General features: G+C 43.2%; 1 protein-coding gene across 1 annotated transcript in view; it reads right to left on the bottom strand.

Annotated features, from left to right (window-relative positions):
* LAMA2 (laminin subunit alpha 2) overlaps window positions 1–16251 on the bottom strand; it is a 1492466-nt gene that overhangs the window by 496326 nt on the left and 979889 nt on the right. Inside the window, 1 exon segment of the mRNA XM_029596813.1 lies at window positions 12458–12694. Within this exon segment, the coding sequence (XP_029452673.1) occupies window positions 12458–12694 (237 nt within the window).

Genomic DNA, 16251 nt, shown 5'->3' with positions numbered 1-16251 from the left:
CGGCCGCGTGCGTAACCCTCGTTACGGGCACAAGAGCCAGACCAAAGAAAAGGGGTGGGGAGGGGAGGGGCGAGGCTTGAGGCGCCGGTACAGCGGCCATTTGCCGCTGCTTGCTACTGCTCCTTTGAAGGAGCAACAAATAAAATTAAAAAAATGGGTAGATAGGATAAGGATAGGGGGAGGGGAGGGAAGGGGGAGTGAACTGGGGAAGGTCGTGATATGTCGCCGTACGAAAATTGCAGTATTTCACCCCCCCTTGCACTCGCCGCCCCGGATTTTATAACATGCACATGCTGGCGAGCACATGTTATAAAATTGTGCATTCATGTGCGCGCGTGTATGTTTAAAAATCTACCGCTAAGTTCACAGTGATATATAGTATTAACCTCAATCAATGAAAAAGTTGTAAATCTTCTTCTTTTACAACTTCATAGATTTTTATCAACTTCTTCTCAGGTATTTTATCAAATTCAAAAGGTCAAAGAAAAAATGTTTTAAGTCATCCCAAATCCATGATTTTTTCTAATCCTGTTTTATATTCCCAACAAAGAATTATTCGTTTCACTCTACAAACAGAGGACTTCCTCAGGGGGAGCTTTTAAAGATGTAACCTTACCTTTGATTGATACAAAATATAATATATAAGTACATAACTGTCATTAAATCCTATGAAATTTTATAACCTCTCATACAATAAAAATATATAAATACCTAATCTTGAACAATCTCTATTTAAATCACGTTTACTCTCATTACATGTCACATTACGTTGAACCTTTGACGCCAGATTCATGATTTTCAGCTTGTAAGGAATACATCTTGGTATATGCCGCATTTAAACCATAAGTATAATGTGCTTATATCATCATTTTGTATGCATTTAAATGACTTTTGGATTAAGCTGTTTGAATATTTGTGTTATTTTGTTTATAGTTTTTGGTCATCGTTGGATTTGGGGAATCCGTTGCAACTGAGCTATACAGATGCTTGTCCGTTGAAATGTATTTGTGAGAGGATGCCTTGGAATTCTGATATATACTGCTATATATTTCGGCATTGTTCAAGATTAGGTTCTTATATATTTTGATATGATAAGAGGTCTATAAAATTGTGCGTAATGGGTAAATAGGGAATGATTATTTATCTTTTCCAATAATACTAGGGGACACTCCATGAAGCTAATAGGTAGCACATTGAAAAAAAAATTGGAGAAAATATTTTTTCACTCGGCACACAAACCGTGGAAATTGTTACCAGAGGATGTGATGAAAGCAGTTAGATTATCTGGGTTTATCAAAGGTTTAGACAAGTTCCTGGAAAAAAAAAGTCCATAAACCATTATTAGCCATGTAGACTTGGGAAAGCCTCTTCTTATCCCTGGTTATGAGCAAGAAGGATTGGATCTATTCTTTAGGATCCTGCCAAGTACTTGTGATCTAGATTGGCCACTGTTGGAGACTGGATGCTGACTTCCTAATTTTTTTACTTTTTTATTTATAGAATTTATACTCAGGCAACAGAAATCCATCACTATATATGGAAAGAAAACAAATATACAATACAACAATCAAAACACAAAAAGAAAAAAAATGTTCTACTTATGTGTTCCAAAGTCAATAAATAAGGGGTATCCATGCATAAATTCATACAGCTTGATATAACACTTGATGAGATCTACATAAGCACATTATTATTATTGTATTTCCTATGTTCTTAAGTGCTTATGTAAATTTCACCAAGTTTTCAGAATGTATAAAGCTGTATGAATTTTTTAAATAAGCATTTGCAGGCATGTAGAGTCATTGACATATGTGATGTGAACAATCCATATTTAACTTATCCAACTAACCTGGCTGAGATATTCAGAGGTGTAGCTGTAGTGCTGAATGTACTTGGCTGTCTTATAGTTAGCTGGGTGGGCACCATGTGATGTGATGGAGGAATAGGACGTGTGCCTATGTAGCTATGGTTCCTCTCCTACCATCTCCATTAAAAATTTAATTTTCTGGCCCCTGATCACATAATATTAAATTAGCATTTTTGTACATCAGAAGCAGTGAAAGTGTTCTGGGAGCTTTAGGGCATGACAGTGGAGAGTCAAAGAAAAGAATAAGGCAGTGAGTTCAAAGATGGCAGCCCCACGGAGTGGGCCTTTGCTGTCAGCAATGCACCTGAAGGACGCAGATGTCACAGCAATGGTTGTAGTGGCTCTCAATGTTAAATTTGAAAAAAATTATAATAAATTCAATGAAATATTCATGCTGCTGGCTGATTTGACAAAGTATATTCAGAACATTGCATCTCATGTCTCGGACTTGGAAAGACATGTATGCTTTTCTTGCATAGATGGGCCGCAGCCACTATTAGGCACTTTGTAAATACATGGGGTGCTGAGGCAAGTCCAAAAGGCAGGACCCGATACTGAAAGTGTTGATGTCCCACGAGGAAACGCAGGTACTTGCGGTGAGGTAGGAATATTGGAATGTGAGCGTAAGCGTCTTGAAGATCCAGAGAACAGAGCCAATCTCTTTTTTGCAGAAGGGGAAGCATGGTGCCTGAGGACACCATTCTAAATTTTTTTTTCGTAGAAATTCGTTGAGGCCGCCCGATTTCTTTGGAATGAGAAAATAGCAGGAGTAGAACCCTCTGCCCTGCTGTGCTCGGGGAACAGGTTCCGTGGCCCTGGTGCCCAGAAGGGTGAACAATTCTGACTCTAGAAGACCTTTGTGATTTGGTGATAAATCTGGGGGAACCATGAGGAAGTTTAGATGGTATCCCTGGGTTATGAAGGATATAACCCATTGATCTGTGGTTATGTTGAGCCAGTTGGTCATGAAGTGGCAAATTCGACCTCCTACTGGCAAATCTGGTTTTGGATTTATGGAGGGACTGCTGTTCTCTGGATATTCCTCAAAATCCAGAGGCCTGGCCTGTTTGCGGTGGTGGCAGAGGCCTGGATGTCTTGGGCTGTTGAGGATGTGTTTTCTGAGACAGGCTAGTTGGCCTCATGCGAGATGCAGGTGGGTAGTATCTGCATGGGCGATAAAATTGTTTCCTAGGGTCCCTGCTAGTAGATCTTTATGCAGAAGAAGGGGCCTCAGCAGTCACTGAGATTAATTGTCGCAGGGTCTCATTATGGTCTTTTAATTGAGCCACTGCATCTTGTATCTTGTCACCGAATAAGTTTTCACCAGTACATGGAAAATCTTGGACTTCGGGTCTCAAGTCAGAGGCTTTTAGCCAGGCCCACCTCCTGACACTGATTCCTGTCACTGACATGTGATAAACTGTTTCAAAGGAGTCGTACACAGCACGAACCTCATATTTGCCAGCCTCAAGGCCTTTATGTAGTATGGCGTTGAGACTATCTTGTTGCTGTTGGGGAAGAGAGTCGGCTATTCCCTGAACCTGCTTCCAGAGATTTCTTTGATACTGTGTCATGTAAAGTTGGTATGCAGCTATGTGTGACACTAGCATAGAACCTTGAAACATCTTGCGTCCTAAGATATCAAGGAATTTGGGGTCCTTGCCAGGAGGGTTGAAGAGTGTGGTTGCAGTATTCTGGCCTTCTTTTGTGCAGACAACTACTACCGACTGATGGGGCAGTTGTGATTTTTGGAAACCAGGAATATGTTGGACAAGATAAGTCGCATCGGTCCTCTTATTCACAGGCTGAACAGCACAAGGATGTTCCCAGAGACGATGTTGCAGATCTACTAGCACTTCATGTACTGGTATAGCCATCACTTCTTTTGGTGCATCCACAAATTGAATAACCTCTAATGTTTTGTGGTGTGTATCCTCTTCTGTAATAAGTTCAAAGGGAATTGTCTCTGACATCTCCCTAATAAAACTGGCAAAGGAGAGATCCTCTGGAGGAGATTTTCTCCTTTCTTCTAGAGGAGATGGTTCTGATAAGATATCCTCCATGGATGTGTCGGTGTCAACATCTTCCCATGTGTCAGAAAAGATCTTTTGTTGAGATCCTAAAGGAAGGAAGAAGATTGGTACGGTAGGACGGGTTGGCACCGATGGATCCTTTGATGGCCTCGATGGAAGATGAGGTGGCACCGATGCGGGTTTCGGCGGCACCGTAGGCATCGATGGGAAACGAGGGCCTCTTGATCCTGACAGCCCTGATGGACCAGGCATCGGTGACAGAGGACTGGAATCCATACCTTCATCATCTGAGGACCCTGGAATGGGAATTGGGGATTTCAGAGGCTTTGCAGGTTGCTTTGGCATCAGTGGCCTGGGTTGTGTTGGAAGGGCACTGATGAGTGTATCCAGCCTGATTTGCAACAGTGCAAATATAGATGGCTCCGGTGTTGGTGCCGGTATGGGAGCCGGCATCAATGGCTGTAGGTGTCGGAAAACATCGAGCACTGCCTGGTGAATGAAACCATCCAGTTCCTCCCTGAAAGCTGTTGTAGATATCGCAGCTACAGGGGGTGGCAGGCTAGGCGCTACTGGCACCTCCACAGGGACTTGTGGGGGCTCAGTACCCGGCACCAATATCGGTGGGGACCGCCTTGGTTTTTCGGGTGGAGAGGGTGTTAGAGGCTCCTCTACCCGTGTCTTCTTCACAAGCGGTTCGATAGCCATCAAACCCGATGCGGGGTCGGCGCTGGCACTGGGAGTCGAGTCACGTCAGTGTTTCCCTCGGTGCTCGGGCCGGTCTTTCCCCAGCACCGAGGTAGATGATGTGTATGCCTTAGACGGAGTCGGTGATGGATGGTCACCGCTGCCCTGGTGCTCCCAGTGAGGTTTTATGATTAGCTTTTTCGATGGTCTTGCCGGTGACGATTGGGTGGACGTCGATGGAGTCAACTTAATTTTGAACAGAATCTCCATCTTGTTGAGGTTTGCCCGCCTACCCTTCAGAGTCATCTGGGCACAACTTGGGCAATTAGACACATTGTGTGATGAGCCGAGGCACAGCACACAGACATCATGTGGGTCAGTAATCGACATGGTTTGGGGGCACTCTGGAAATTTTCAGAAACCTGTTGCCATAATGGCAGAGGTTGAGGCCCAAAAACGATCGATGGCCTGCAGACACCGAAAAAGGTGGGAGCGGGAATCAACCGGGAACAGTGAACTTACCCACTGAACGATGGAAAAACACTATCCCAGTGGGAGACCCCTATGAGGGAATGTTTTTTGAAGTAAAAAACGAATTTTTTCCATAAGGAAAATTGTGTGAGAAATTCTCACAGAGCTCCTAACCGCGAGGCAAACCGCAGCGTGGGAAAAAAGAGACGTCGGCCCGTATGACATAGTGAGGGCAAAGGTAGCGCCGGCGCCATTTTGAATATTGGCAATACGGCCCGCGTGCAGGAGGTCGCTCCCGGACCCCCGCTGGACTTTTGGCAAGTCTTGTGGGGGTCAGGTGGCCCCCCCAAGCTGGCCAAAAGTCCCTGGGGGTCCGGGAGCGATCTCCTGCACTCGTGACGTCGGGTGCCAGGAACTAAAATGGCACCGGCACTACCTTTGCCCTGTCATTAATAGAAATGGCGCCACCGGTGCCACCGGCGCCATTTCTATTAATGCAGACGTGGCCTGAGAGCGGGAGATCGCGCCAGGACCCCCCCACTGGACCCCAGGTAATTTAAAACATTTTGGAGGGGTTCGGGAGGGTGGGGGATTTGTTTTAAAGGGTCGGGGTGGGTTTTAGGGTTGTTTTGGTGTGCCGATTTTCCTGCCCTCCCCCTCCCCCGATAAAACAATTTTTTAACCAAAAAAACCATGACGATCAGATTTCCCCCCCCCCCCCCCAGCCAAAATCGATCGTTAAGATGATCGATCACACGATTCACATCCCTAGATATAACTTCAAAACCAGATATGTTAAACTTTGGGAAAGAAAGGTCCTACTGTTGGTTAAAAAATGTATTTTGCATAATTGGTTATCCCAAGAAACACCTGGGATTGAACAGCTCCATAATATAGAAGATAGTTCATGTGTGATGGAAAAGTATTTACAGCAAGTGGACACGACAAGGAAACAAAGTCTTATTGCTAATCTGGGACTCTTACTTACAATCTCTAACCTTGTGAGCCAGAAGTTTGATTTTAAACATGTCCATTCTTATTTGTTAAGAATTGCTTATGGAAAGGAAGATGTATTGGGACCAGATATACCCTATCACTTTGCCTGGATGGTTCTGGGGTGGGGGGGAAGGAATGCTGAAGGGGGAGATAACTGTTGAGGGGGGTGCAGAACAAATCCACCTTCAGACATTTTGTATTGTAATAAGAATGATCGTATTCAATAAAAAAAATTAAGCATAGTTAGCTGGATAAGTTGTGGCTGGACAGGATGGCTGAACACTGACAGAACCACTGAGCCAGCCAAGTTGGAACTTAATCGGCTAAATGATCCTGAATATCGGCCCTGTGTGCTTTTGGTGTAAATTTCCTTGTTTGGAAAAGTGTGCAATAAATAAACAACGATAATGATAATGATGAAGAAGTGAAGTAGGGTGAAATGAAGTAGGGCTTTTAATGCCACCCAAAAGGTAGGACATAATAAAAGTTATTGTCAGTCCTGCATGACAATAAAATGTATCATTACTTCAGAAAGAAGCCTGGTTGTCATCACAATGTATCTGGCACCAGCCTGGTTACAAATCAAACAGGGAGCTCTCATATGAGCGATAAAGTTGTGCTTTCTCAGTGCTGATCTGGGCATCTTGGGAAAGGTTCTCACCAGTAATTCCACTGCCTGTTGAGGTCACTGCTCACCATATTTTGATGCCTAGGAATATCTAACTTGGAATCTTAGAAATGATCTACGGAAAGTTATCTGTGCCGCTCAGTCATGGTTCAGCATCAGAAGTACTCTTCGCCGTTTCAGGGATTTAGTTTCTCTTAATAGCAGGATATCAGGAAATTGACTGCAAACAATCTCAGTTGTGAAGAAGTGAAGGGAAAGCCAGCGATATCAAGTGGTATCTATGGTATTACAACAGGAAAGAAAATGGGCAGACTAGATAGGTCTCTTGGCCTTTAATTGCTATTATAATTTATGTTTCGCCAGCTAATATATCTATCTAGATCTTTATATAGCTATAGATATGCCGTAATGTTCTACCAATTTATTATAAAAGGGGTCTCTCAATCTCTACTTCACTCAATAAGATACTTTGTTTTAATTAAATAATAATAAAAAAGACTCTTAAGAGCCTCCCAAGAGCACCCTCCAGCACAACAATGAGACAGGTGAAGGAGCGTGCACTGAAGTCAGCAGGCATGGGGTCTGAAGCAGCGAGGCTGCCAGAACTAGCTAGCTGCAGTGGTCATACTGCAGGAGGACAGGGAGTATGTCCACAGGGAGTGTGACCTGGGCAATACACTATACAGGGTGACTGACAATGACTTTTGACACTTTTTGTTTTGATTATTAAAAAGGAACTATCTAAAACCGTAGTTAAACAAAAACAAAACAAAGAAAAAGACACTTTTACAAATTCCCCCATTTGATCCATGGATCGCGCTCCGAATCATGGCTCAGAGGCTGGGAATCAGAAAAATCAAAATGAATCACTAGTCTGCCAGCACAAAGCCATGGCTTGAAGATTTCAAATTCTGCATGAGCCTCTCTCTAAGAATAATTATCCCAAAACTATGAGGTCTGTGGGCTGCTTGCACATGGCTATTCTTCTGTGTCTTCCAGTTCTTCCAGTGCTGGTACTTTTAATGCTTTTGCAAACTGTGGTTGTCCCATGGTTTTCCAGAGGGTTTCTATGGCAATGTGCTGTAACACACTGACCAAATAAGCTGACCGGCGGATGTCAGGCCCAGCCACATCAAAAACACGTGACTGCCAATTGCCTGAACATTAAAAAGGCAAGTACCCTATCTTCTTCATTTATGGGTTACAGAACAATATTTTTCACATATGTTTAGTTACTGCAGAGTACAAATGGCACAAAAAACTGAACCCGTGTCTTGGTCATCATGTCTAATGTCAGGTTATTGCCTGTGACTGATGGCATCTACAGGAAAATCACCGTATGTGAAAATGATTTGTACCTCAGCAAACTGAACGGATGTGAGCCATAGACCACTGGGCAACTACAGGTATCCCATTTTCAATTTAGTGACTATTATTGCCAGAGGAATATATCGGGCCTGACTTGTCATAGTCCTCTATAAACTCTTAATGGGAGAAAAGCCTGCATGACTTGGTTCCTTTCCATTAAGCAATGGCAGGTGGCAGAGGCGTGTTAAGGGGGGGGGGGGGGGGGCAAGGGGGAAAGTCTGCCCCAGGTAGCAACAGGGGGAAGGGTGCCATTGTTGCCGGCAGGAAGGTCCTACGGTGACGCCGAACAGTGATGTGGTGGGGGAAATTCCACCAGGAAAAGCAGGGAGCTGCAGTGGCAGAGGCCAGTGGTGCCACTGGCATTTCCTGGAGCCAGTGTGGTGGCAAAGAACAGGCCCAGCGTTGCCGCCGGCGGCAGAACAGACCCAGTGTTGCCGCCGGTGCTCTGGGCACCGGCGGCAGGAGAAGAGGACCTGCGGTGCCGCTGGCCGAAGAAGGAAGAGACTATCTCTGTGAGAGTGCCAGTGTATGAGGGGGTGTGTGGATGTGTGTATATGTATATATGAGGATGTGGGTGTATATGAGGATATGTGTGGGGGGTGTATGAGGGTGTTTGGGAGAGTGGGTGTGTATGAGAATGTTTGGATGGGTGTGTGTGTGTGTACATGAGGGTGAGCTATATGAGGGAGTATGGGTGTGGGGGGTGTGTATGAGGGTGTTTGGGAGAGTTTATGTGGGTGCATATGAGGGTGTTTGTGGGGGTGTATGAGAATGTTTGGATGGGTGTGTGTGTGTGTACATGAGGGTGTGTGGTATATGAGGGCATATGGGTGTGTGTGTGTGTGAGGGTGGTTGTGTGTATATGAGGGTGTGGGTCGGGGGGTATGTGTATAATTATGAGAGGATGCCTGTGTGTGTGTATGAAAGGATGCCATTGCCTATATGTGTATGAGACGGTGAATGTATAGAAGAGTGAGTGTGTGTGGGTGTGCATGTGTGAGTGGGTGCCTGTGTGGGGGTGGGGGTGAGAGAGAGGAAGCCTGTGTCTGTGCATGCATGGGTGAGACAGGAATCCTGTGTGAGAGATAAAGAGGAAGCTTGTATGGGTGAGAGAGATGGAGGGAACGTGTGTGTCTGTCTATTTCACACCCACAAGCACACACACTCAAGCTCCCTCTGTCTCTCACCAAGCATGTATGTGTGTGAGAGGCAGAGGGAGCATATTTTGTTTGTGTCTGTGTGTGAACTTCCAGTTCACGACACTCAGGTTGACTGGTATGGAGGGTGGGGGATTTTTAAAATCCTTATTAGTTTAAATTACTGGGTGCTATCTGATGTCTGCTGTTTTGAATTATTTTATCGATGTTTAGGAAATTTTAAAAAATTTTACAGGAGCTTCTAATTATTGAATATTCTATTTATCAGCTTTTTGAAATGTATATATTTTTAGTATGGTTTTACTGTTCTGATTGATTTATATTTCTTGATTGTATTGTTTTTAGGAATAGTGATTTTCGGCTTTTCCATTGTTGCACTACATACAGAATCTGGCTTGTGATTTCCCGTTCAGCTTTTGTCTGCATGTGTGTGTGTGTGAGAGAGAGATGAAGGAAGCATGTCTGTGTGTGAGAGGTAAAGAGAAAGTATATGTGTGTGTGTTAGTGTGTGAGAGAGATACAGAGGAAGTGTGTGTGTGTGTGTCTCTCTCTCTCTCACACACATACATGCTCCCTCTGTTTCTCACCAAGCATAAATGTGTGTGTATGAGAGAGAGGGAGCATATTGTATGTGTGTGTATGTGTTCATGCTTGCCCCCAGACTACAGCAATCTTAGGTTGACAGAGATGGAGAGTGGGAGATTTTTAAAATCCTTATTAGTTTTAAATATTGGGTATTATTTGATGTGTTTGCAGTTTTGAAATATTTATCTATGTTTAGGAAATTTTAAAATTGTATATATTGGGGGGGGGAGGGGTGCCGAAGAAGTATCCACTCCAGGTGCCAAACGCCTCTGGCAGGAGGTTATACAGTTCCCTCTTACCTTGCTCTTTGCGCAGTGATGCAATACCTTCATGCCTATCCTAAAAGTGCACCCTGGACACTGTTGACAATTTGCCGCTTTGGGGACATTTGCAGCCCTTCTCAACATGGCTGTCTCATCCTGTCTTGTCCAGATCACATGACTCAGAGTCCATGGAGCACAGGGGAGGCTCATGTAAGACTATGAATTTAAATCTTAAACTGCTGTAGCACACTTTGTACTACTTGTCTGGAAAAGGGTAAAATAAATAAACAATGCTGCTGCTGATGATTTGCCCAGTGAGAAAACAGAGGACAAAGATTTCAAATCTTCCTGGGTTTTTGGATTCAGCTGAAGGGAGTGAGGGAGTAGGATAACAAGAGTGCTGCTTAATGCTCTGCCCTTTGGGCCTGCTGCCTCCTGCAGGGATTTATACAGTAAGTAGCCATTAGATTGGACAGTGGGAGATTAGTGGAGGGCTTGGGAAGAAACTAGCTGTAACACTAGAAATCACAGTGCTGTGTTGTCACTGTTGTGGATGAGAGTTGCTGCCAGGCTCCTGCGATCTAGGGCACTGTTTGCTGCAGCGTAGGTACTAATGTTCAAGGTCCTACAGAACAGAGGGAAGCTCACTATTCAGAGGAGTCATTTGGGGAGCGCGAGTAACCATTTTTATACACCCGCAAGGGAAGAGGTCTGTACCTGGCCCTTGCATTAATCAGTGAGTCATCAGACTATAGTCCAGTGACATCTATCACTTTAAATTCATCTACATCAGAAATAAGCCTGTGGATTACAGTGAAACCCAAGATTTGTATTGTTTCTAAATTAACCCTTGAGTCCCTGGCCTACCGCAGGGGCAGAAGGGGACATCCCTTTGCACATCCCAGTTAAAAACTCTTTGCAGTTTCATTAGTGCCTGTTGCTCTCGGAGGGAGTGAGGGCACATCACATTGCTGCTAACCCCAGGGCATGGGGTAAATGGTGTTTGTTTATGCAGGTTTGTTCCTGGGCCCAGTGATTAGTGTAAATATATGCCCTCAAGGGTTATAGTGAGCTCACTAATAATGCACATCATACAAGGCCTCAGTCGGTACTAGTAGACTTAAGATTACATATTATTTATAGGGTTTTTGCCCTAGGGTAGGTATCACTGAAAACAGATTTTACTGTATATCTACATTCCTAACTGTCTACAGTTACACCTTTCTGTGTATTTCTCTTACTGCAGCCTCTAGTCTGTTAAATAATGAAAGCTGCACTGGTTCACCTGTGTATGTTTATTGGCTCACAGGATATTCATTTTAAGGACAGCTTCCCTCAGAAGTCTATTCACCAAGCCTGGAGTCCATCATTATACAGATCACACCTCTGGGCCAAATTCATCTCAGCCCTGCCCTAACTCAGGGAGATGTGGGAACTTTTGCAAAATAAAACACTGGAAAACATTTCTGAAGAATTCATATAGAATCCATGAGTTTACAAATTAACTTGTAAAGTAGGGATGTGCAGCCAAAACATTATCTTTTTTTGTTTCCTTTTTATTTTCCATTTCGTTAATTTTTTTTCATTTATTTACAATTTAGAGCACACTAAATTCCATTTAGGAAGTATTATTTTGATGTAATGTGCATTAAAAATAATGTGCACTAATCGAAACAAAGCAAACAAATGAATGCACATCCCTATTCCAAACATCTTGCTTCTATTAGGCAAACTAGGCATCCGTCTAGAGCACCAAAATTTTGGGAGCAGCAAAATCCCACCAGCAGGAAGCCCAGATGTTGCTGTGCCAGAGCCAATACCATCAAAGAAAGGAGCGCTGAACTGGAGGTACATAGTGGCTTGGGGGGGGGGGGAGGTGGGTACATGACCAAAGGTTTGCTTACAACCCCAAACACTCTTGCATTGGCCCTGCTCTTTGGTTGCTAAATGCATGGTCATGGCAAAGTTTGTGGAAAACTCACATGATTTCTGTGCACAGCCTGCAGATTTTAAAGACATCCATGGCAAAATAACATAAAAGGTCAAACACATTTGTCATGCAAAACTGTTGTGGAAATCCACAGATTTTCATTATTGTTGTTGTTGTAATTAGTATTATTAACTCAAAACAGGCTGAAATCCAATTGGTTTGAGTTTGAAACAAACTAATTTGCACATCCCTACTAAGTAACCCCATGAACATTGTTAAATGTGATCCATTCTTCAATTAGAACCATCTAGAATCAAAACTCTCCTCTAGCAGTGCCATAATCGATCATTTGAAATGATGCACTAAAAGGGAGGAAAACCCATACTACTATGAACTGTAAAACAAAAAAATAATAATCCCAGCAAGATGCTTGATGACATTTTTTGGCCTGAATTTTTCAATGCTATAATAATACCTTGCAGCTGCAGCGTCCTGTCAGATCGGCACATGAGCATTTCTCCATTTCCAGGTCACAGGTCTGGGCGTCAGTCCCTGCCACCGAGCAGCGACACGCACTGCACTCTGGGTAATTCCGGAATCCCAACCTACACTCGGTGCACTTGTCCCCGGAGAAGTTTGGACGGCAAAAGCAGCAGCCTGTGTCTGGGTTACACTGAGAACTCAGTGACCCTACAGCACTGCAATCACAGGCCTGGATAGCAAACAAAGAAACAGAAGAAACATCAAATTTGAATCTTATTTCATCTTTCAAGGCTTCTTACTGAAAAGTAAGTAGAGACAAGTCCACACATTGGGAATGGATTTAAGTTCCAGGGCAAAGTAAGGTACAACATGTCTGCAGGTCAGTTTGCTTATATGGCTTTGAAGTAACAGCCTTTCCTTGAAAGTGCCATTGCCTTAACGTTCTCCTATACCCCTACCCCCTCCTCTCCTTTCCCCTCCTCGCTACCCCCTTCCCCTTCTCCCTGCCCCTACATTTAATATTATTATTGTAAATAATTTCATATGTTAAGTTCTTAAGGGTACATGCATCCTTTACATCCTGATGCATACCTACTCTTAACATGCATAATCATCATCCAGTTCGTTTTACAAAGTTGTATCCTTGCTCGTTGACTCTCTCTATCCTTGTTCCTAGTTCATTGTAATATCGTTGACTCTCTCTATCCTCGTTCATTGTAATTTCCTTTCTCAGTTAAATGTGAACCGACATGATGTGTCCTACGAATGCCGGTATATAAAAATTGTTAAATAAATAAATAAATAAATAAATAAATCTTTTGCCCAAGTACTTATTCTTCAAGAAGGGAAAAATGCCACAACATCTTTTGCATAAGTCATGGGGGCAGTTTTGCCTGGTTATAATAATTTAAGAATCAGACAAATGTCCTACAAGTTTTTGCTTTGTATAGATTATTTTTTAATGTAGAATGTTTTCACATCCTAGATTTTCAAGAAATGGACAAACAATGCACTATTCCAAAACTGTATAAGGAAAGTGACCTTTTGCTCCTATTTTATTTTGCCCTACTTTTCCCCAAAATTGAAAGTCATCCCAGAATCTCTGGACAGTTCTATTCTCTCTAGATTTCATTGTTCATGGTTCTGTATTCCCATTGGTCATATTATTTATTATTTTTTATATACCGACATTCGATCTGAGATATCATATCGGTTTACATTAAGGTACTGTAGGTATACATATCTGTGTTGCTAAGATTCAAAGGTGGTGTTTGTGTGTGTGGGGAGGGGGAGGGGGCCTAGTATCTGATAAATGTAAACAAACAAGTGAACAACTGATATAATAATACCAATTTGCCAATTCCTTTGTATTTTAGGAAAGGGACATTGGCATTTTGGGATCTGCACACTTTTAATTCCCCTGGTAGGTATGGGAGTGACTGGTTATAGGGTGACTGACTGGGGTGACAGGTGGGAGAGAGACTGGTTAGAGTGTATTATAAAGTACACATATTTTTACCCTGCAACATATGCGTGCATGTACGCTTATGCGTGAATACATGCAATTCATTGAAACCACATATATCAATGACCTGAATATATGTACTTGTCCTACCTTTTTAAAAAATATATGTGCATATATTTTATACATGAAAGTAAACTGGGACTTATTCACATAAATCCTGATTTATACGCATAAGTAGGCCAAGTTTAAAACATGTGCATCAAGGAAATTAACCAGGCCACCATTTCGCACAGTCTTTCTCCAGGTCATCAACACCCTCCTGGTTCTTCATCCTGAACTCCCCCCAGTCCATATCTCCCACTCAGTCTACACAATACAAATTTTATAGTACTTACGCCAGATAACTAGCAGGTGTAAAAATATGCAAGCAAGTAGGAAAATGTGCGTGCGTGTCTTTTAAAATAGCCACTCGGAGATATGAGGGGGATTGAAGACGGCAGATCTAGCAGTACACACTTGAGCTTGCTCCTTTTCCTGGTCTTTCTTTGTTTGAAATTATGCCTCATTCTGGCCACAATCAGAGAGCCAAAGAGTGGGATATCTCAGCTGCCCCCCCCCCCCACCCCGAGCCCCATGGTTGGACCAACACGTGCGACGGGGACCAGTGCGACGGGGACCAGTGCTCCGGGAGTTGTTGTTGTTGAAGGATGTTTGAGAAGGAGAGGGATTTCAATCCCTCCTAGAGCCATCAACATGTCTGTCGCCAGAAGAATGGACAGCCCCCTGCAAACACTGCTGAAGTGAGGTCACTCGTTCTGTGACGTGACATGGCACCGGCTGATGATGCTGGAAGTACTAAGTCTCATCCTGAGACCGTGGAGCTGGCTGGAAGCACTTCGGAGCCTGTCGACATCATTGGGGGTGAAGAGAAAACTCCTGAAAAGCCCAGCTGAAGTATGGAGGAGCTCTTATTATTCATCGATACTGCCTTTTGAGATGGTAAGGCCAAGTATTTTTACTTTGGAAACAATTTGGAAAGCTATCCAGACTCTAAGCAATAATATTTCTGCTCAAATAAACCCGGTGGTGAAACGTATAAATGTCTTGGATACTCAGGTGAAAATGTTGGAAATTGAAAGTAAGGATATTAAAAAAATCATGTGAGACTTTTAAATTGGATCTGGAAAGTACTTCTGTACTACAACAAGCTTTGCTTAAAGAAAATCAATTTCTTTCCAACCGTTTGGAACAGAATGAAAATCAAATTCGAGGGAGAAACCTTCACTTTATCAGTTTCCTTGTTTGATCTAAAGATACGTGGAAGAAATATTTAGTGGATATTTTAAAAATCCCCAAGTAAGCTTTATCCATGGCATCAAGGGTATATTACTTGCCACTGTTTAAAAAAGATTTACCCGACGAACAGATTATACAGGCTTTATCTCTGAATGAACCAGCTAAATTGAATCTCACTGCAGTTCTTGAAACTGCTGAGAGTGATCTAGATTTTCCAGCAACTCTCAGCATTACTTTTCTATTGGAATTGGATCAAGACTGGGTTTTAAAATTGTCTTTCTGTCATTGTTTGGAAACCTTCATAAACTTAAAAGTTCGAGTTTACCTGGACCTTGCCAGACAAACTCAGAAGGGGAGGCAATTTCTGTCTAGGGTATTATATTTGGGTGCATTTTTCCTTCTTAAATTTCTATGTAAATGTCTCATAAATATCAGAATGCCTCTTATGCTTTGTTTTTTTACCTTTCAATTTTCATCTTTCTTGAGTGATAAGTCTTCTTCTATTTTAGGTTCTTCACCCATTTCTGCTAGCAGAGCTTCTGAGGTTCAGTTATGAGTCTGTTGATTATGGGGTCAATTTTAAAAGGAGCACAAGCGCATCCATGTGTGCACGGTTCCCGGCATGTGCACATGGCCACGCTGATTTTATAACATGGGCGTGCCGGTGCACACATGTTATAAAATCCGATGGCCGTGCACACATACACGACGGATTTGAAAATATGTGTGCATGTGCTGGCGGTCCGCGACTCACATGCGCAGGTGGGAGACATTTGAAAAGACCATGTGCAGTGACAGGAATAGGGCTTCCCCAGTTTCCTATACCCCTACCTAACCTTCCTACCCTTTCCCCTCTCCTCCCCGACTCCTAACCCCTTCCTAGCTACTTACTTTTTGTTTGTTTAATTGCTTTCTGCTCCTCGGGAGCAGAAGTAATCTCTGAGTGCCAGCCGGCTGCCGGTATGCGCTTCCCCAGGACAATGTCGAATGGCGCTGCCCCGGCCTGCCCCACCCCTCCCCTCCCA

Source organism: Rhinatrema bivittatum, chromosome 3, assembly GCF_901001135.1.
Source record: "Rhinatrema bivittatum chromosome 3, aRhiBiv1.1, whole genome shotgun sequence".
Classification (NCBI taxonomy): Eukaryota; Metazoa; Chordata; class Amphibia; order Gymnophiona; family Rhinatrematidae; genus Rhinatrema; species Rhinatrema bivittatum.
This window is presented reverse-complemented; position numbering and strand designations above follow the sequence as displayed.